General features: G+C 36.1%; 1 protein-coding gene across 1 annotated transcript; it reads right to left on the bottom strand.

Moving 5' to 3' along the window:
* Nucleotides 1-10896: 10896 nt before the first annotated feature.
* LOC145676031 (uncharacterized) lies at nt 10897-17522 on the bottom strand. The gene is made up of 2 exons (XM_081746881.1): nt 16765-17522; nt 10897-13787 (listed from the first exon to the last, which is right to left on the bottom strand). Exons 1-2 carry the CDS (start codon nt 17127-17129, stop codon nt 13205-13207), a joined length of 948 nt encoding a protein of 315 aa, XP_081603007.1. The 5' UTR covers nt 17130-17522; the 3' UTR covers nt 10897-13204.
* Between the last annotated feature and the right edge of the window lie 4066 nt (nt 17523-21588).

Raw genomic sequence — 21588 nt, 5'->3', positions numbered from 1 at the left:
TATATTATTTAGAATACTTTCCTTATAATATTGAAGTAATAATTTCTTTTATGTTTTTATTTAATTTCCTTTAGAATATGAACACGAGCCTATAAAAGTCGAAATATTTTTAAATAGCATGAAAAGAGCTAAAATCACCGGGAAGCATTCCAGTTTTCACCCTCCGACGTGTGCTGTTAAGTTAAAAAAGTATTTCTTGCTGTAACGTAAGTCTAGGGTGAGATTTTTCAACATCAAAGGTATAAAAAAAAGGTGGGCATTCTAGAGTCTTATTGATGCATCCATTCTCAGAAGATCAAGGTTTATGCACTAGCGTTTAGTTATAGTTTTGTCGAGGAATTCCATGTGGTTGGATTATAATTGCTATAATCAGGAAGCTTACACACATGTTAAAACTGTTTTAACGAACCACAATGCAGATACAAATAATAACTTGATTTTTCACGGTTACAGCAAAAGAATTTTTACATTATTTTGTCACATTTTGCTGTTGCAGAATTTTAGGCCATATTGTCATTTTCTTTCATATCAATTGCATTCTTGTATGAGTGTAAGTTTGCATGCAGTACCTTCTGCAAGCGTTTCACTTCCATAAGTCATGTGTAAGTCAGCAGGCAGTGGCGAGATGAGCATTAACCTTCGCGGCCTAGACTTTCCATTGTAAAAGAAAAATGCATGTTTTATTATTTCTTTTACAAGTACATCACTTGGTCTCGCCAAGTGGTATATTTGTATTAAAGCAAAATAATGCACTTTTCTTCTGCAATGAAAGTGCAAGCTGTACTCGCTAATGCATCCTTCAATGTGCTATCACTAGCTGAAGACTTGCAGAGGAAGTAAAGTGCTTGCTGCAGGCTTGCTATGCTAAGTTCCGCACACTTGCAGTAGACTTGCAATGTAAGTATATACCTGCAGAAAACTTACTACACTCACTTGATGAAAACCTGCTGTAGCCTTGCAATGTAAGTATATACTTGCAGAAGACTTACTACAAACTTGCTGTAGACTTGTTAGGGACTTGCAGTGCAAGTCGTATACTTGCAGAGACTTGCTTATAACCTACAAAAACTTGCTGCCAACTTGTTGTGCACTTGCAGTGCAAGTGACATACTTGCTGAGACTTGCGTCAAACCTGGACTAGCTCGCTGGCAACTTGCTGCGCACTTGCAGTGCAAGTAGAAACTTGCTTTGCAAACTTACCATACATTTGCACTGCAGGCGTGCTGCAAGTTCGAAGAGCGTCAACTAGGAAGTTTGCATTAAACTTGCATCAAACTTGCAGACTTGCATCACAAGTCTGCTGCAACTTTGCCAGACTTGAATTGCAAATCTGCTGCAAGTTTGTTGCAAGTCATTTTTGCTATCTGGGTTAATAGTAACTCCTTTAGTTTTGAAATTATATTGGAACGGCATAATCAAATCTTGTCTAGGGTCCGATGTGATCAATTTGTTGTTAACACATTATAGACATTTAAAAATTAAAGGATGAAAGGATTAAAAGGAAAAAGCAAAAATACTACAACAGACTTCTACTACTACCACTACTACTGCTATTAGTACTACAACAATACTACTACTACTACAACTATTACTACTAATGGTAGATTTATTACTACTACTACAGCTGCTACTAGTTCAAGTACTATTACTACTACAACTAATGCTATAATTCCTATTACTACTGATACTACTACTACTACTAGCAGATAATATAACATGCCATAATAATAATAATAACAATAAGAAGAAAAGAAAGAATTCGATAATATCAACTATCTAAAACTATGCGAGACCGCGACCAGTATCGTGAGACTACTCGTACAAGTCAGCCGAAACGACGGCGAAAATCTTCATGATGCAGTCGCTTCGGGGGACGATGTCCTGCCATTGCTGGGCCGAAGACAACCGTCTGTCTCATAGCTGCCGTTCCTGAACAGCGGCGGGGCCGAGACGGTGTCCGATCCCAAGCCGACAAATAGACAGCCGCTTTTGAACCAGCACTAGCTCACCCTTTTCGCTGCTGCCACCCAATAACCGACGACGGTCGGACGATCTTCGTCGGCAATTGTTCATGGGGAACATCCCGGTTCCTAAACCTAATAGAGGTTCGGATCCCACTTTCAACTGTAGGTCCACTCTCTCGCGTCCCACTGCGGAAAAGGAACGATAAACACCCTAAAAAGAACCCAATAGTCACACATTTTCTTTTGTTTTTTGGTCGCATATATACTTATTTCACAATGTCCACAGCATTGAAGCTAATTAAAATACATATAGGAAGTTCTCCTGATTTCGCCATTAAGGCGCCACGTCACACAGCGACAACGATGTTTCGACTAAATCTTATACAGGTTTGTGCGCAGAATCCGACTCTGCAATAAGAAATAAAAGCTTCCATTTCAAATGTCTAAGCTAACCCCACTTAGCGGTAGGGTGCGGTATCGTGTTTGGTATCATTGAATAACTTTGTTGATCCGATTCGTATTTCTCAAAATACTGCACCGTGTACAGATGGTCGGAGCTAATATCAAGCTCATCAACGAAGAGGCGAGTATCTAATTTCGCCGATTACAGCGCAATATCGACGAGAAAGTTTTGATTATACCTTACAATATTTGCGATGTAATCTCCGAATCTTCAATAAAATATTGGAGTTTCCATTTGAAAAATCAATGTCCGCCATCCCTTCCAGAAGATGGAGGTAGAGTGTTGCGTTTGGTATAATCGGATAGCTTCTTGAAAAATATTGAATACCGGTATTATTTTTTGCGTTTTTTTTTTTTTTTGATCAGAATTGTATTTCTCCAGTTACTCTACCGTGCCAAACTTTTGGTTCGCCCGTTATTTCAAACATAAATTAGCTTGACAGTTACAAACTATTTTTGGTAATTTCACACCATTCGAACATTTGCACATTATAGGGCCAATTCTACACTATCCTTATATCTTTTAATCGTCAGATAAGGTAACACTGGTCGCAAGGTCATGTGTGTCATGTCGCACTGGTCGCAAATAATTTTGTGTAAGATGAGATCTACTACCGCGACAAGGTTGGATCATTCCGACAAATTACCTTTATCAGAGAATGGTGCAATCGACCCTAATGAATGTCATATTTTAGCGATTAGGAAACAATTATATCAATATATTTTCATTTCAGACACACAAGTCAAAAAACACTAAAGTGCAATAAGCAGATACTTCAACAGCTATACTTTTCTTTAATTTTCCTTTTACTTTTAATTGTTTTACTTTTCTTCCCTCTACTCGCTGCTTTTGAATTTTCTGGTTTGCAACACTGATACTTCCCAAAGACCGAATGAAGAAGATGTGCCTTTCACTGTGTCTTCTGTCTAGTGTGTAGTGTGCTTTTTTCCAGTGACGAGAAGGAACAGAGAATTGAACCAAACCTAATATTGTAATAATATTACAATAAGAGTAATATTAGTAATGTTACATTGTTATTGAAACTTGTAACAGAGGAGAGACGCTTTTGCTATTTTTGATCTAATGTCGTTAAGAAGAATAAAGGTATGATATATCCATGAATCTGTGAGATGTATTTCAGTTTTCTCTTTTGGTGAATTTTGGCAACTTTATGTAATTTATACATTATTTCAAATAATGACATTCCCAGGCTTGTGATCATAAATTTGCATGCAAACAAAAACATTTGTATATGTAAAGAAGCAGTTCTTTTTTTCGTTATCAGTGCATTTTTGTACAAAAGCTCAGTTGTCTAAAAATGACTTTCAGAGCTTCATATTGTATCTTCGTGAGTGACTGTAAAATTTATTAAGAAATCTGGTTGCTGTACACTACTTGTGTATAATTATCAATTTCTTGTAGTGTATTTTTTTTTGTGTGAAGTATTTTTGAAAATAAAATAACTAATTACATAGCACAGCATTAATATTCAGAAAGAAACTTTTTCATAAAATGAAATAACAACATCATTTCTTTGTAATGAAGAAACTTGATGTATTTCGAGTTCAGGAAACTTGATGTATTTGGAGTTCACAAATTTTGTAAATCTCAACGCGTGTTCTTTTATCTTGCTTCGATTCTAGATGTAGAAAGTTTGAATTGAAGTATATATCTATTACGTATGTATCTTCCTAATAAACTTCTAAAGTGTACCAACAGTATATATAAACATTTAAAAAGAAAATAATACAATTCTTGTATCCTTCAACACAAAAATTCCCCACAATTTGCAGACAAATAAAACCGGTTTTGAAGCTTCTAAATAGTTTTGCAATTTATTTCGTACTCTCTTTCTACTTGTTTAAGAGCATGTAGGTTAAGAGATAATATGAGCAGCAAATTTAAACGCGTAAGGAAGGATGAAGGTACTAGCAAATGGCTCCACGACACCACGTATGGAGGATATCTTAGCGAACCATTCTGACTTTTTTTAATCCCTTCTACGTAGCTAAAATCAAAGAACGCTGAAATACGTATTTGTTTATTTTAAATGAGAGGTTCAAATTACATGTGTGTAACCCAAAAGTTTACCTCACATTTAGCGAAACTCACCGTATTTTTTATTTTATTTATTTATTTATTTATTGGGTTTAACTGAATTGTTGACGGAACTTGCATAATACAATATTTGAAGTTTTTGTTTGCAAATAAACCTACATCTGTTTTATTTTCTGGTTATAATCACCATAATTTGCATTGCCAATAACTAAACCTACGTAAAATAAACCCTAAGGACATCGACTTTTATTAGATAAACACTAGTGAATTCTATCAATTCAAAACAAGAAAAGAAACGTAAGAGAATATGCCGAAAGGAAACTTAAAATGGTATTGATTGATATAGCTTAAGAAAAACTATCAAACTTTCACTAAACATAAATTATACGAGTTGAGTTTGATTTTGAAATTGTGTTTGCATATTGCATTTTAAGCGTTTCTTAATTTAAAATTTAATTCATTAGTGCAACTTGTGCCAACCTATTGCGGTTTGCAAGCGAGAGGTTTTAGACTTTTGTTCAAAAATATTAATATATCTGCATTTTCAGGGAGAAGCCTAGATCTACTGGCAGTAACGATATTAGCAACAAGTGAAAATACTCGTTCAGATTCGACTGAAGTTGCTGGAATCACCATGAATTTTTTAGGAAGACATGCTAATTTTTGAAGCCAATGTACGTTAAGTTTCCACCATTCAAAGCTGTTGCCACTTTGCGAAAGACACTTATCTGATTTATAGAGTAAGCTCATCTGTTACATTAGGACTTTTTGAACACGATGGAAATATTCCAAGCAAATAGTCTAATGCTGATGACCCACCAGACGATTGCTGTGATAAATCATCTTCTTATCCTTCAGATTCTACGAGCATATCATGAACCAATCTATGGATCTTTGTTTGCATTTTAAAATTCAGAAATGGTAATGATTTGTACTTTGGGTCCAAGAATGTTGCTAAGAGGTAACATTTCAGAACACTATTTGACAAAAAATCTGATGATTCAGAATCGGATAATGCATCGAGCTAAAGACGCTTTCCTAAGTCAACTGATATTGAAGATTTCAAGTTCTTAATAATTTCAGAATCTGAAGGACATTCCTTCAGGTGGTTACAAATAAGACCATAGCCTAATGGTAAAGCAAAAGAAATGGAACACTTTTGATCACACATAACTGTTGTAGCCATTTGCAATGGCTTCAGTACTCGAACGATATCTTCCATGATTTGCCACTTGTCTTCAGTTAATTGTAAATTCCTTGCATCCATAGGTTTAGTGACATTTCTATCAGAAAACACTGCAATTGTTGCTTCTCTTTGTTCCAGCAACCGTTCGATCATCGAATATACACTGTTCAAGCGAGTCTTTGTATATTGAATAAGGCGATGCTTTGGTAACTTCAGAATTTCTTGTTTCTTTTCAAGCGCAACTGAAGCAGTGGTGCTATGTTTGAAGTGCCCTACCACTTTGGTACAGATTGAAATTATATTTGTTACCTCGCTTTTCTCTAAACTGGTCAGTACGAATCGCTGCAATTTATGTGCCAAACATGATACATTGTAAACGGGCAACAAACGTCCAGCGTTAATCATATATGATGCATTGTCGTGAACTAATGCAACTACTTTGTCTTTGATGCACCATTCCTCCATACACAGTTTAATAGCATGAGCTACATTTTAAGCTGTATGTCGTTCTTCTAGTTCAATTGTCTTGAGAACAAAATCTTCTGTACAGAAGTTCGTATACAGAGCATGACATGTCACTGTAATGTAAGAATCTGCTGCTCGAGACGTCCATATATCTGTCGTTAAAGCAACTACTTCTGCTATTTGTAGCCTCTATTATACTTGCTCTTTCAGTTCAGAATAAAAAAGCTGCAAGCGTCTCCATAGTGTCCGCCTAGACGGTACGCTACAATTTGGTTCAAGAAAGGACATTAACTCCCGAAACCCTTTCCTGGGAGTAGATCTGTTACTATCATGTTTGCAATCCTTTTCACAATCTGTTCTTCATGTTCTGGTGTGCACGGCCGGCTATTTTTAAGATTATTTACTATTGATCTTTGTTCGCTTTTTATTGTGTGTTTGAGGAACTCTAATTACATCATCACACGTTTCGTCATTGGTGACAGTTTCACAGGAAACTTTCACAGTACTATCTTCTGATATATTTGTGGCCTCAACATAGTCTGAAAGTCCAGGAGAATTTTCAGAACTATCCGAATAGGAAGCTTCCACAAAGGTACTGTTAAAAAAGAAAATGACACAATATTATGTTTAAGAAAAATCACAATGTAATTCTATGAACAAATTAAATATAAACTTATTTTAAAGACAAAAGCAAAGAAATTATGAATATAAGCATTGAAACTTGTTTCAGTGTATTACTATTTGACTCATCAAGCCAGTAAGTGGGTATGCATGCAACAGTTGTTCTGACAAATTTGCCTCAGGAGATTTGTTCGTACTTCCGCTGTCTTGAAATTATGGTGGTGGGAAACTGGATGGCGTTCTGGTCACCAGCATCCTTGTAGTAAGTTTCAGAGAAGGAAAAATATCTTCCATAGAAAAAAAGATTCCATTCCATCTCGCCTAACGATTTATCAGTCACTGATATCTCCAAGAGAAAAATGTCAGCTATTTTAGGTGAGATGGGAATTCACATCTTGCATAATCCCTTCTCGCCTAAAATGGCGGTAAGATACAAGGAGGGAATTTCTGCACTAAAGAGAGAATTCCTCTACTAGCATTTTAACCAGATATTTTAATCAATATTTTCAATTTCCGTCAACTACAATATAAATATTTAATAAGTACTATACAAGAAGAAAGCATAGGGGACTGGGACGATGAAGTGGATGTAGTTCACTTTTGGTTGTTTTTGGGAAAACTGGAAGATGCTTAGCAGACAGGAGCTAATCAGAAACAGGATAGAAATATAGAGTGTTTCAAAACAACACTGACAACGTTTGGGAGCAGATTCCTGACTCCAAGATAAGACAAAAAGTATAGACCAACCTGGGTGTACAAATACTTCCTTTCGGTACTATGACCAGCCAAAAATCTGTCGGAAGATGCAAAAAGAAAAAAGCCATAACTCGAGAACAAAATGTCGGATCGAAGTTGGGGGAAAGGGAATGTTTCTTATTTTTAACCGTAGTTTCCATTAATACACAAGTCAATGAGGTACAGGGCGGGGGCAAGGGTCACCCCAAAGAAATTGAAGAAATCCTGGGATATTTTATTAAACGTTGAGTATAATGACATACGATTAAACTAACTAAAACTAAAGACGATGTTTCAACTAACAAAAGTCTTAGACCGTGGTCCAAGTTACAAGAACCTCGTTAGAATTCGAAAAAGGGAAGATAAGTATATTTGATTGATCTACTTTGTCTCAGTACAGAATTGGCTATCGAGGAAGAACTGAAATTATATGAAATCCAAAACGTTTAAATATTATGCCTTCTAGGCTAATGAAGACAGAGAAATCACTTACGGCTATGTGGGTAGCATACGGGACTTTGGCATAGGAGACCTGGCTGCGATTCCCGGCAGGAACGCAAGCGGTTTGAATCTCACGTTAATTCGTAGCTCCATGGCTCATATAACTTTGATACCGAAGGAATGCTAAACTCAAATCCGATCCAATAATACAGACAGGAAATATATGGAAGCTAATTATTGGAAAATAATTCGTGAAATGAGAATGTAACTGAAAACAGATAATCCCAAGAAGACTCACTGGTACGATGGTATTCACCAAGAACTTTTATAACCTGGGATCGAACGAGGTCCATCTCGCACCAGAAGTAAGCGCTCTATTACTAAGCCATCGTGACCCTACTTTGGAGAAAGCACTATGATTCTGACCGAAGTATCGGTCTAGAAAATATTGTGTGTGATAAAACAATGTAACTTACTACAAGTACAAACAGTCAGAATGTGGAACTTCTTTCGTTCGGGTCGAATGATTTTCGATAAGTACCTCGCAAATGATAAATAATACAAAATAGCAGCAACGTGAGAACACCAGCCAACAGTTCTGTTCACGTAAACCGAAATTGTTCCAATATTGGACGGAAACAGTGATGAGGTTTAATTTCTTTTTTTTTTTTTTCATTCTTTATTTGATCATATTAAACAAACGTATGCAGTAATACCATCGAAACAAACTAAACACATCAATAGCTATTAACAACAGGTATATTATTAACCAACTGTTACCAAAAAAAAAAAAAAAACAAGAACAATTACTAAAGAAAGATCTATATGTATCACAGAACATTGATTATGTGCACAATTAACACAAAATGCGGGAATGTATAATTTCAGTTGATGTACAGCAGTAGTGTAGCCAAAGAAGGGGTGAACATGGTCGAGAATCCCCTTCATCCTCGGAGACCAATTACCGTTAAGACAAAAAATACTTGTTATCATAAGATTCCAACGTTATAACAACTTCATCTCCTCACCCATTCAAAGGTATTGGTTATCCTAGTGGTGTACAGTGTGTATTATACGTATACCACATAGATGATGACATATATACATTTGCCTTTTTTCACTATGAGGTACACTTGCGAACAAAATGAAAACAATATATGTTGTTAGGGACCCTCTCAAGAAAAGGCTGGCGAAAAATTGTGGGTGTCCCAGTTGCTTTAGTTTCTTTTGCGTTACATTTCTGACGAGTAACTATAATATGTATGGTTTTCCGGAAACAAATCTTTGTTTTCTTTCCTGTTGTAAATCTCTTAGAATGGAGCAATGGAGCATGAACTGTCAGTGACCAACAGTCACCGACACACAAAGAAACAGATAAGATCTTAGGGCCACTTGCTTGTTTGAGAAAGGGAGTATAAGCTCAGCGAAATCACGTGTACTGATTGCAAGCCAAGCACCTGGAAGATTTTGTAGTAGATTTTTACAGCTCTAAATCAATACATTCAGTGAGTGAACTGCAAGTGCAATGATAGTCTAGCTTTGATTAACGAAAATATTTCAAATAATACTTTTTCTTCAAAGCTGAGGATGAGGACATAATTTAAAAGTAAAATGTCTGAAGTGTACCGGCGGGAAATATTTATCAATAGGCAGAAGTTCGTCTATATATTTGAAGAAACATCTGAAGCTTTTTTTATTATTATTATTTCTAGAGTATGCCGAAACAGTACCCACACAAGCATTGCGGATAAAGCTATTGTCCAAATGTTTATAATTACTTTACACGTGCTCTTACTAATACTATATTAATACTTTCTTCAATACTTCATTCTTGTTTAGTGCTATTCTGATTATACTTATGGAGATTTGTTTATATGGAGAAATATGGAGAAAAAAGATTTCATTTTCTCAAGAGATTAAAAAAAACGAAATGTATATTGAGTGTAGATGAAGTAGGAAGTGTCGAAGTAGGTGAAGTAATATGTCGATTGGTTATCGTGACAATAATATAGTGATTTTCTACTATATACTCTTTCAACTTGAATAAATAGGTTTTAAGTTAATCATCGAAACGTAAAAACTTTAACGTAAAAAATATTCTAAAATGTTTTATAGGATATGATTATCCTTATAAATCAATAATTAAGAATCGCGGTTAATATATACAGTGGCGTATTTACGATTTTGTTTCGGGGGGCTTTGAAAATTCTGCAAGATATTACATATACTTTACTATAGTAAGTAAGATTTCAGGGGGGCTTAAGCCTGGAAGCTCCCCTAAATACGCCACTGTGTATACATATATATACTTTTCAAAATATTTTTATTTTTAAATAAACATGTTTACAATATGCTATAGCAACTGCTAATAATACAACACAGACACTGTAAAAAAAATCTCACAATTTTTTGATCTAAATATCCAATATATTTAAATCGATAATTTTCTTGTATGCCTTATATCTGGAGAACTACATGCAGTATAGACATACCCAAACAATCTCTTAACTCAGTATAATGTGCTTATTCCGTAAAAGGGGGGCCGCTGTGGCTTAGTGGTAGAGCGTTCACCTCTTGTGTTTGGGGTCCCGGGTTCGATCCCAGGAGCCCGCCAAGCGAACTTTGTGGTGGACAAACACCGTGTGCGTGGGTTCTCTCGGGGTTCTCCTGTTTCCTCCCACTTTCTTCATTCCACGATTTCATCCATTACTCATCATCACCGTCTCGTTTAGCCTAACCGGCATAACCTTGGGACGTAAAACTCAAAGATTTAATTTTTTCATTCCGGAAAAAAATACGAAAACTCGATTTAGGGCCCGTTCAAAAGTTTTGTAGGCCCTGATCCAGTTAGCCCAAAAGATCCAATATATTTCAATCAATAATTTTCTTGTATGCCTTACATCTGGAGAACTACATATAACTAACTAACTCACTCTATGGCGTCACTGCACCATCAATGTTGCACAAGCATGGATATATTTTGATTACAGGTAAAAATAATAGAGTCCAAGCACGAGTACAAAATGACACAAAGGATATATCATAATAATCGGTCTCATAAAAACGGTGTAAAATAATTGTCCACGTACGTGGACACGATGATCGAAAGGGTTAAAGTTCGAGCTATTGCTTCGGGAAAAATATTTGTGCTATCTCTATGCTTTATCATTTCAATTGTGAACCCAGTAGTAAGGCTACGGCTAGAGTCTGCGTTTGACAGTTGGAGATGCAGTGAAATATCGTTATCATTTATTGGTAGAGAACTCTCAATGAAAATAATTTACAATGTTCAACTCAGATGGCAAGAAAAGAGTGAGAGTGACTTAGACAACGTGATCCCACGCTAGAGAAGTGTGCCAAATCAAATGTTTTATATTTTGCGTTTAATGTGGTGATGTACAGTAGAATGCTGCTCAAAAGTGCAGTGAACAGAAAATCACCTTTAAACTATACTACAAAAATGTACAAAGTGTTACAAACAATTTTACAGACTGTGCCGTAAATATGGTTGTTTAGTGGTGAGCAAAATATGTCTGAAAATATCGATAAGGAACAGTGGAATGTCGTTTCTCAGCCAATTCTCTACATAGAAATAAGACCCTAAAGGCGGATTGTTTGTAGTATTAAAATTAATGGGGCAGCAGAGCACAGAATGATCTCGTACGTGAGTGTGAACCTATTTGAGCAGAGGTAAGTCTGTCCAAAAACAATCTTTGTCGAGTGTTTCTGCAAACCATATAGGAACAATGCTCAAAGTTTACTTGAAAGATGCCACGAACATTTCCAGATGTTGTCAGAAGGTGACAAAGTTCCTCATTTTGGTGACTATAACTTCAGCTTAGATAAGGATCTACACTAAACATGGAATAACCTCAGACACAAATGACATCCCTTTGTCGACTATTCTACTCAAGCATAAATTTGGGATAGTAAAATTTCCATAGCAATCGTAAAAATAACAGCGTAGATTATATCATGTCTATTCGTCCAACAGAATGTGACATCAGATATAAACTCTCCACACCTGTGAGATTTTTCTTTTTTGTGGATTATCATTTACTTTGCCATATGAACCTTGAGTAAACGCCTTGCTAAGATCTTTGCATCTCTTTGGTGACTGACATGTGTTTAACTTCATTTCAACGTTTGAGCGTAGACTATATCGTCTTCCACACCTCTCACGTGTGAGGTTTTGACCCTGTGTGGCTCAGCACGTATGAACGTTGAATAAATTCTATACCAGTATTTTTGCAAGGTGAGATTTTGCTACGGTTTGGATTCACATATGTGTAGCCAATTTCGAACTTAGATTAAATTTCTTACCACACTCTTGACATGTGTGATGTTTTACTGCTGTGTGGGTTAACACTTCTCTAGCCAAACTTCAACGTTTATCAAATGACATACCACACTCAGGGCATATTAATGCATATTAGCATGTGTAGCCAGAGTTGAACTTCGATTAAACTTCTAACCACATTCTTAGCATACGTGACCTCTTTTTCCTGTATGGATTAACATGTGTGTAACCAAACATAACGATATTTAAATTCGCCGTCACACTCGTAGCATGTATGATATTTTGTTTCTCTAAAGACTGCCATGCGTGAAGCCTAACTGGACCTCTACATCCAAATATGAACGACGAGTAAATGCCTTACCACACTCTTGGAACGTGTGAGGTTTACCTCCTGTACGGACTAATATGTGTGTAGCCAAAGACGAACGTCTACTAAATGCCGTACCACACTCTTAGCACGTGTGAGTTTTTTCTGCTGTGTGGATTACCATGTGTGTAGCCAATTTTGAACGAAGATAAAATGCCTTATCACACTCATGGCATAAATAAGGTTTTTCTCCTGTGTGGATTAACATGTGTGTAGCCAAAGCCGAACGTTGATAAAATGCCTTACCACACTCTTGGCATAAGTGAGGTTTTTCTCCTGTGTGGATTAACATGTGTTTAGCCAAACTCGAACGATGAGTAAATGCCTTACCACACTCTTGGCACAACTGATGTTTTTCTCCTGTGTGGATTAACATGTGTGTAGCCAAAGCCGAACGTTGATAAAATGCCTTACCACACTCTTGGCACGTGTGAGGTTTTTCTCCTGTGTGGATAAACATGTGTCTAGCCAAATCTGAACGTAGAGTAAATGCCTTACCACACTCTTTGGACGTGTGAGGCTTTTCTCCTTTGTGGATTAACATGTGTCTAGCCAAATCTGAACGTAGAGTAAATGCCTTACCACACTCTTTGCACGTGTGAGGTTATTCTCCTTCGTGGATTAACATGTGTCTAGCCAAATGTGAATTTTGAGTAAATGCCTTACCACACTCTAGCCACGTGTGAGGTTTTTCTGCTCTGTGGATTAACATGTGTGTAGCCAAATTTGAACGAAGATAAAATGCCTTACCACACTCATGGCATAAGTAAGGTTTTTCTCCTGTATGGTTTAACATGTGTGTAGCCAAAGTCGAACGATGAGTAAATGCCTTACCACACTCTTGGCACGTGTGCGGTTTTCCTCCTGTATGAATCACCATGTGCGTAGCCAAACTTGAACATACTCTAAATTCCTTTCCACATACTCCACATATGTGAGATTTTTCACCTGAATGCACTAACTCACAACTTGACATAGTTGAATTTTGACTAGAGCGTTTATCATTAGTTTGGGACGTATGACGCTTTTCACTTTCACGTGTCACCATATTTTTTGTCAAACGTGATCGATGAAATCCTTTGCCAAACTGCGTCGAAGTATCAGATTCTTCACAAGAATGAGAAATGGATTTATTTAATGTAGTAAACGTATTCCCTTCTCCGTGGAAAGCAAAGATGTTATCGCGCCTGTAACAAAGTCAACAAAGAATGAAATGTAAATGGAGATAATGATTAAGTAGCAAGAAAACATGTAATCATTCGCTATATTACATGTTTTATTACATTAAATATTGTAGAAATATGAAATGGAGTACCATATCACTATTGTCTCAAAATAAGTGGCTGTAGTTTGTTTCACTATATCAAATTAAACTATCATTTATATCGTGGCGGACATAAGCCTATGACCAGGTATTGTCGGCTGTCTTGACACAAAGGCACAGTATGAGAATTAAATCTGTCTTATCTGTAGATTCGTGTGGAGAAAAAGCAACTTGCGATCCAAAGGTTTAAGAACAACTCAACGTATTAATAGAAACTGTACCGAAGGTAATTCACTTATATCATCATAAGAGGAACACGAAAGACGTTTTGAAACCATTTAAAAAATTACATTTAACTTTCCAAGCTGAGGCATAAAAACTTAGTGTAACAAGACTAAAGACGAATCATTTACAGCGTTGTGATCGTGGTTCAGTGGTCTAGGGGCTTGACCAGTAATCTCGAGGATCTTCGATCAAATACACGTCAAGCATTTTTTTTTTTACTTTAGGAATTTTGATGGAAATAGATCGGCGATAACACACGCTTCATTACATTCAAATATTTGAATACTCGTTTGTTTCAACACTTGAACTATCAAAATTTCAGGAGTAATACTCATAATAATAACAATTATCTCGATGAATATTTAAAAACTAAAAACTTATTATCGCTCAGGTAGTACCATTACAAGCAGAAACGTGATATTAGGCAAATAAAATATTTCGGTTTTGTGTAATGTTGCCCATGAAAAGACGAATTTCTCATCTCGATTCTAAAACAAACCAAACAAAATTGGGATGAAACATTTTAATTCGAGACAGGACAAGTTTAACTTACACTATAGTCATGCTTTTGAGATGAGAATCGAGACGAGACCAAAACTATCGTAAACATTTCTCATCTTATCTAGATTCTAGAAATAGTGTATGCCACTCTTTAAGCAACAATTGCTCTGTAAACTGAATCTTATACATCATTTTGATAAGATTTCAGAGGTCACTGAATTATGATCTGTGTATATATTTTTGTAGCAAAGTTTTTTTAATTAAATCTGCAAACTTCACAAGTTAGTTTATTACAAGCTTTAGTTTTCAATTATATTCAGTTCTTTTTTTTACAGTTTTTTTCCTGAAAACGTACAGTAGAATATATTCTACACGAAATATTAGCGGAAATCTTTCGTTTAAATTTGAGTAGCTGTAGAGGTGTCTCATGATGGTACGGAACCCCTTTCCCGAAACCCCTTCGACATCTTCTGTAGCTTAGCCAGCATAACCTCACTTACTCACTACCTCACATACATTACTTAAAAACAACTGTAATTACGGCTCTTGTGAGTTCAGAATCCCTACTTTCTACACCAAAATTACCTCGAAACTTTCCGATATAACATTTAATTTTCCTTTATAACATTTGGCTAGTTGTAGGGAAACTTTATGTTATAACATGTAGCTAGTTGTAGGAACGTATCGAGAGGGTATGTGCTGTTGGCCCTGACACTTCTCTCCAATCCCGACTATTTTTTAACTTATGGCTTACGCTACGGGTTATTTTACAGGCTTGAATACAATGTGTCCTCATACGGAATTTGTTACCTATACTATTATTATTATTATTTTTATTATTATTACTGAATATTTGAGACCTCAATATTACGTCACACTGCCTTAGCAAAGCTGGGATAAATGCAATAAACAAGTGACAAATCTTGGGAAAAAGACGAAAATCAATGTGAAGGTTACGATTATATTTACAAGAACCTAACAACTACCAAAAAACACGATTTCAACCACATGGCGACCGTATCCTTCCCACCCTATCCTGTGGTTTGATTCTTTCTGATGCTTGTATATCGCATTGTTGTCCATTTTCAGTTTTACAACATCCTGGTGCTGCTTAATCCTTTTTTTGCATTTTTTTTTTTTTTTTTTGTTTCTCCTATGAATATTTTGTTACTTTGGAACACAAATATACAAGCAAAGAAAGCATTTCAGCATGTTACCTATAAAATACTTAGGAATGTACAAGAACACATTCAAAACGTAAGACATGTAAGTCATCCTAAATACAGAATTTTGCGCTATCCATGTTTACCCACATTCTGCGTAATGCCCTAATCTGCATAGCAATTTTATTTTTACCGGTCATCTAGCACATGCTGATTAGCGTTGTTTTTACAATAATTCATATATTATGTACGTCTATCAAGCCCCTGAAGTGATCCCATATTGAAAAATGCAGGTCCATACCCTAAAAAAGATTCCTGGGAATGTAAAAAGTCGACTTCCTTGAAAAAATGAGCGCAGTTATGAAATGGACTGTTGTATGGACCTCTACAAATAACGAACATCCATTGTTGGTTAAAATATTCTTTATCTTGTATTTTACTTATGTCTTTCGAAGCCAGCCGGAAAAATCAAGCTAGACCCATTTGAGCTAAATCAAAATAAAATCACAAACGTCCATAGTTTATGTTCGAATATAATACATTACAGGTTTACATTTGTAAAATTTTAGGATTATTACCATTCTCATTATTTGGTATTTTACATAAGTCTCTCTATAAATAAAACAATATCGTCGAGCACCCATATTTTAAATATGTGAACAATTAGTGAGAAATGTGTAACCAACAATAAAGAAATGATTATTTTATCAAGATATGAACTACGTAAGAATTGTATGGATCGTATCAATCTTGTTATTATTTTTATTTCGTATACAGCTTGTCTATGTGTGCCATGTCATTTCCAAATTGTAGGCTACTAACTTACGTTCATGATGTCTCCCATACCTAAATATTTCTCGAGAAGTATTGCTTTTAACCAACAAAATTTCCGAAACCATGTAACCGTATTATCAATCTGAGCCAATTAGTTAATGAAAAGTTGAACATTACCTTGCTGGCCGAACTGAATTTAAACTTTTCGTTGTTAATTGTTGGGAGTCATTAGAATACGACGCGCAAGTCTCCTGAACCACAATTTTTCTTAGCGTTTCTATATTACTTTCAAATGCAGGATCTTCTTCTAGTGCTAATTCTGGTTTTACCCTATCAACGTTTAGTTTCACATCCAAAGAGCACATAGCTTTATCCTTGTCCACTGATACATCTCCTTCCGTTGTAGATAATATTAACTCTTTGTTGTCATTCATTAGTTCGTATGTCCACCCTCTCCCTTCGAGCGGATCATCACTAGGTAAGTCATAAGCAATTTCTTCTTTGCACATCAATTCCGACTTAACAGACGCCTTACCAGCCATTGTGCAATGAAATATTATAAGAATTTCACACTGTTCTTATACTCCCCCTATATTTTACGCTGCCAGTATTAAAGAAATGATTTACAAGTACATTCACAAAAGCAACTTTATATTTCCAATCTTCTTCTTCTTCCTCTTATACTTCTTCATCAACCAATACTCCTCTCTCGGCAATTGATTGTTAGTTTGTAGTAAGCATTACAAAATTTTTTGCATAGTATCATTATCACTGTATTGAACAAGAATATCGGCAATTTAGAAAGGTAATTAAACGTGTAAAATGTAAAGATTAGAATAGTTGAAAAATGATAAAAAAAAAAGTAATAAGATGTGTACAAAGTCATAAAACAGATAGAAAGTAGTAAGTATGATAAAGCGAAAATACGTATAAAAAGAAGGGTCGCAATCGGGAAAAAGTCAAATTTCAGGTTCAGGTTCAGTTTCAAGGTATTTTCTTTCCTTCTCTTCGGAAGTTTGATTGCTGAAAAAAAGAAAAAAGGAGAAAGTAAGTACTGCCTTTTTTTCATTTAAAGTTTTCCATTTTCTTTTTCCACCAAAATTCAAGAATTTCTTTGTTTTTTTCTATTTCTTTCTCACTTAGTTCCCTTCCATTTACATTAAAGCCTAGCCTCCAAGCTAATTTAACCAAATTTCCTTCCTTTTTCATTTCATCGATCCATTTCCATTTTCCCTGATTTTTAGGGTTTCTTCACATTTTAACAATAAGTGTTCTAATGTTTCATCTTCTTTAAAACATTATTGAAATTTTTCGTTCACTTCTTTAATTTTTTTCAATCTTACCCCTGTTTCAAGGCTCCCTGACCTCGCTTTGAATAGTAAAATGCTTCGCAAATCATTGTTCATATAATTTATTTTCTCATAACGCCTTTTATATGTGTATATTCCTTTCAAACTGCTCTTCTTGACATCTTCTTCATACCACTTTTCCTGCGCTTTCTCTTTAATTGTTTCTTCTGTGATATTTTGGAGAGAAGTATGGTACAATAGGAAAATATCAGAATAAGGAGAGAATTTCGAACAGATAAAGAGGGCTGAAGGCCAAGTTCAACAGAACAAGAGGTAGAGAAAATTGAGGAGTGTAAAATGACTGGGAAAAAGTGTAGAAAAAGGAGGGAATGTATGAACGTGTAAAGGAAAGAAAAAGTGTGTAAGTTCAGTAAATATGTATAGAAAACCCCACACAACTCTCGTCATCACAGGACACGCAAAGCACGATGCATTCGCCAGAACGGCCACTCTACTCGATATTTCATGGATACTCTCCCGGCAATTATAGACGGTACTTGCAATCAAATATACGATCAGGTTTTAATATGATACAGAAAAATTGCTTATTGAAAAAGTTAGTTCTTCTTCTTCTTCTTCACAAATATAAAGCCCGACCTGCCAAAGACCATTGGAAATTTATAATGTGTTTAAAGACACTGTTGTATACATGTTGAAGGCATGAGCTACCACTGACTTTATATATTATTACTATTATTAATAATAATAATAATAATAATAATAATAATAATAATAATAATAATAATAATAATAATAATAATAATAATAATAATAATAATGATATGCATAACAATGAACGAAAAGTGTTGGTGTGTTTTCTTTGTACTTTTGTTTTGATATCATTATTGTTTTCCACCGTAAATTGAATTGCACTCGTTATTTTTTTTCGTTTATTCTATTTGTAAAATGTTAACTTTTACCAATGTCAACTCATTTAAGAATAGTGATAGGCAGTGGGAATATTTACGGTGGAAAGGAAAATAAAAAACGGGAATATTCCCGGGTTGTTCTCTTGCATATCAATTTCCGGGAAGGAATTCATTTCCAGTTCTTTATTTTATTTTCCAAATTATAAGAAAAGTATGACAAATTACATTATTTTCATTTATTATGATATACTTGTAGGTTTTAAACAATTTGGAGGTTACAAAAATTAAAATTCGTTGACTGTATTTTATATAACTAGTCATATGATTTTTTCTAACAAGGGACATATTTCGGTTAAAACGCGATGATCGGTATAAAACTTGGTATACATATACAGGACTAAGTACTGAACACTGTATGATAAGTCATTCCCGTGTAAAACTCGTTTTCCGCCGACAACGCCAAATATCCTTCGAAATACTAGCAGTTAAATTCCTCGTTATAAATGCTGAGTGACGATCAGTCTGGCGGGCCAGTGTGTCGTAGTAAGCTCGAATTAGTGTTAGGTCAGTGTGGAAAAAATGGGGCGGGCTGCTGGCATTAACCTCCTTCATGTAAGTGAATTGTTAAAAGACAAACTAAGGCGCAGATTTAAGAATCAAATATCAGTTGGAGCAGAAGATGAGTGATTTGCAACACTTTGATGCAATTTAATTATCAATGAGTACGAAAATGAATTAGAAATGATCATACTCGTCAGAGATGATAAAGAAAACTGGGCCATATGCAGAGTCCTTCTGGTTTGTGATTAGTACCATACTAAAGCGTTCGACTTATATATGCTTCCTTCAGATGTCGGGCGTTTAGCATGACGCTAATCATTTGTCAAAACGACTTTGCATAAGGCGGATTACATTTCTAAATGTTATAAACAAATTAGGTTGGGTAACTGCCAGAACACAGATACCCCACCATTTTGTCAACATTTGCCCTTAAATATGTATGTTCACAATATTTGCATGTCTTTTATTTTTTTTTTAATTTTGCATGTAACATTGCCACACACGACTTTTCTTCCTGCCTATTTCTCGAAATTCCATGCGTGAATTCACATGTAAGTTCGAGTACCTCTTCAGAAATTCAAGTCGGAGAGAAAAGGCAGACTGACGTCTATTAAAAACGGCAAAATTTGATGAAAATATCTTAGAACTGTTATATATATATATATATATATATATATATATATATATATATATATATATATATATATATATATATATATATATATATAGCATAGATGTTCATTTTACTTCGACCTCAGTCACCCTCACCCTCGCAGTAGCAGTTGGCCCTCGCCGTCGTTCACCCTCGCCCTCGCGAATGGAATTGTCCATCGCCCTCGCGCACCCTCACCCTCGCTGTCGAAGCTTGTCCTCGCCCTCGCGCACCGTCGACCTCGCGGCCAAAACTCGTCCTCGCCCTCGCGCACCCTCGCCCTCGCTGCCGAAACTTGTCCTCGCCCTCGCCGTCGAAGCTTTTCCTCGCCCTCTCGCACACTCACCCTCGCCATCGAAGTTTTTCCTCGCCCTCGCGCACCCTCACCCTCGCTATCGAAGCTTTTCCTCCCCCTCGCGCACCCTCACCCTCGCCATCGAAGCTTGTCCTAGCCCTCACGCACCCTCGTCCTCGCGATAGGAGTTGTCCATTATCCTCGCTCGCCCTCGCCTTCGTGCTCAAAACTTTTCCTCGCCCTCGCGCACCCTCGCCCTCATATCATTGAGGGCAAGGGTAATTGAGGGTGAGGAGGCCTCGAGAGGGCCTCCTTCGTGAGGATCAGAGCATCAATTATTCAACCTATTTATTGAATCATTTCTTTATCGTCAGTGGCAGATCCAGAGGGTGCGATCGGGGCGATCGCTCCCCCCCAGAAAAGGAAACTTCTTTATTTTATATATACAAATAAAACGCATCCCAGTGTTTGGAGCTCTTAAAAGTAGCTCTAAGCAGAGTTGGCGTGGGTCAATGAAAACTTGACCCACGACCCACTGACCCACCACCCACAGTGACCCACGACCCACTGACCCACCACCATAACCCCCTCTGACCCACGACCCACCATAACCCACCACCCACCATGGGGGAAAATTAGTGTGTGCCTGAAATATACTTGTACTAAGAGAGTATTCTTGCAAGTGTTAATTTCTGAACTCATTCCACAAGAAACTTCTATTCGCAGGAAAATACCCCTGTACAATATGGAAAAGGTTATGGTTTCTCAGTTCACAGTATTTTTCTCACAAAAGACTTGGCTCATAATTGTAATTTGTCTAATCACTAAAACACTTCGTTAAATTTAAATTAGAAATATGCATAATTTCAATTATTATGAATATTTATTCAAAAGTAGTTTACCTAAAGCAAAGAAGAGAGTTACTAAAAAGTAGGTACAAAGTTGAACAACACAAATAAGCCATTAGTAATACATGTATACATTTTCCGTAGCTCGTAACTTTCCACCTTAAAACAAATCTGAAATCGGATTTACTTCCTGTTGGTAACTTTTTTGGCGGTAAATCATCCGCAGTGGAATGATGTCCATTCTTCAGCCAAGAAATAACTAGCTTGTCTACTTTGAGCTTGTCTAGCGGTGAGCCATTAACATTGATGAGCAACAAGTTAGACAATGTTTGAGCACTTAATCCATTTCTAATATCAGTCATCAGTAAATTCATAAGGAGAAATCCCTGTTCGCACTCTGTCGTGGAAATTGATAATACTTCTACCC

This window comes from Thermobia domestica, chromosome 18 (assembly GCF_964235325.1).
Source record: "Thermobia domestica chromosome 18, izTheDome1.hap1.1, whole genome shotgun sequence".
Classification (NCBI taxonomy): Eukaryota; Metazoa; Arthropoda; class Insecta; order Zygentoma; family Lepismatidae; genus Thermobia; species Thermobia domestica.
The sequence above is the reverse complement of the archived record's forward strand: the minus strand, read 5'-3'. Positions and strand labels throughout refer to the sequence as shown.

Excerpts from the sequence above, each read along its gene's own strand:
- LOC145676031 (XM_081746881.1), bottom strand. The coding sequence starts at position 17,129 with ATGGCTGGTAAGGCGTCTGTTAAGTCGGAATTGATGTGCAAAGAAGAA. Across the intron at positions 13,788-16,764 it reads AATTCAGTTCGGCCAGCAAG|GCGCGATAACATCTTTGCTT; the intron begins GTAATGTTCAAC and ends ACTTTGTTACAG.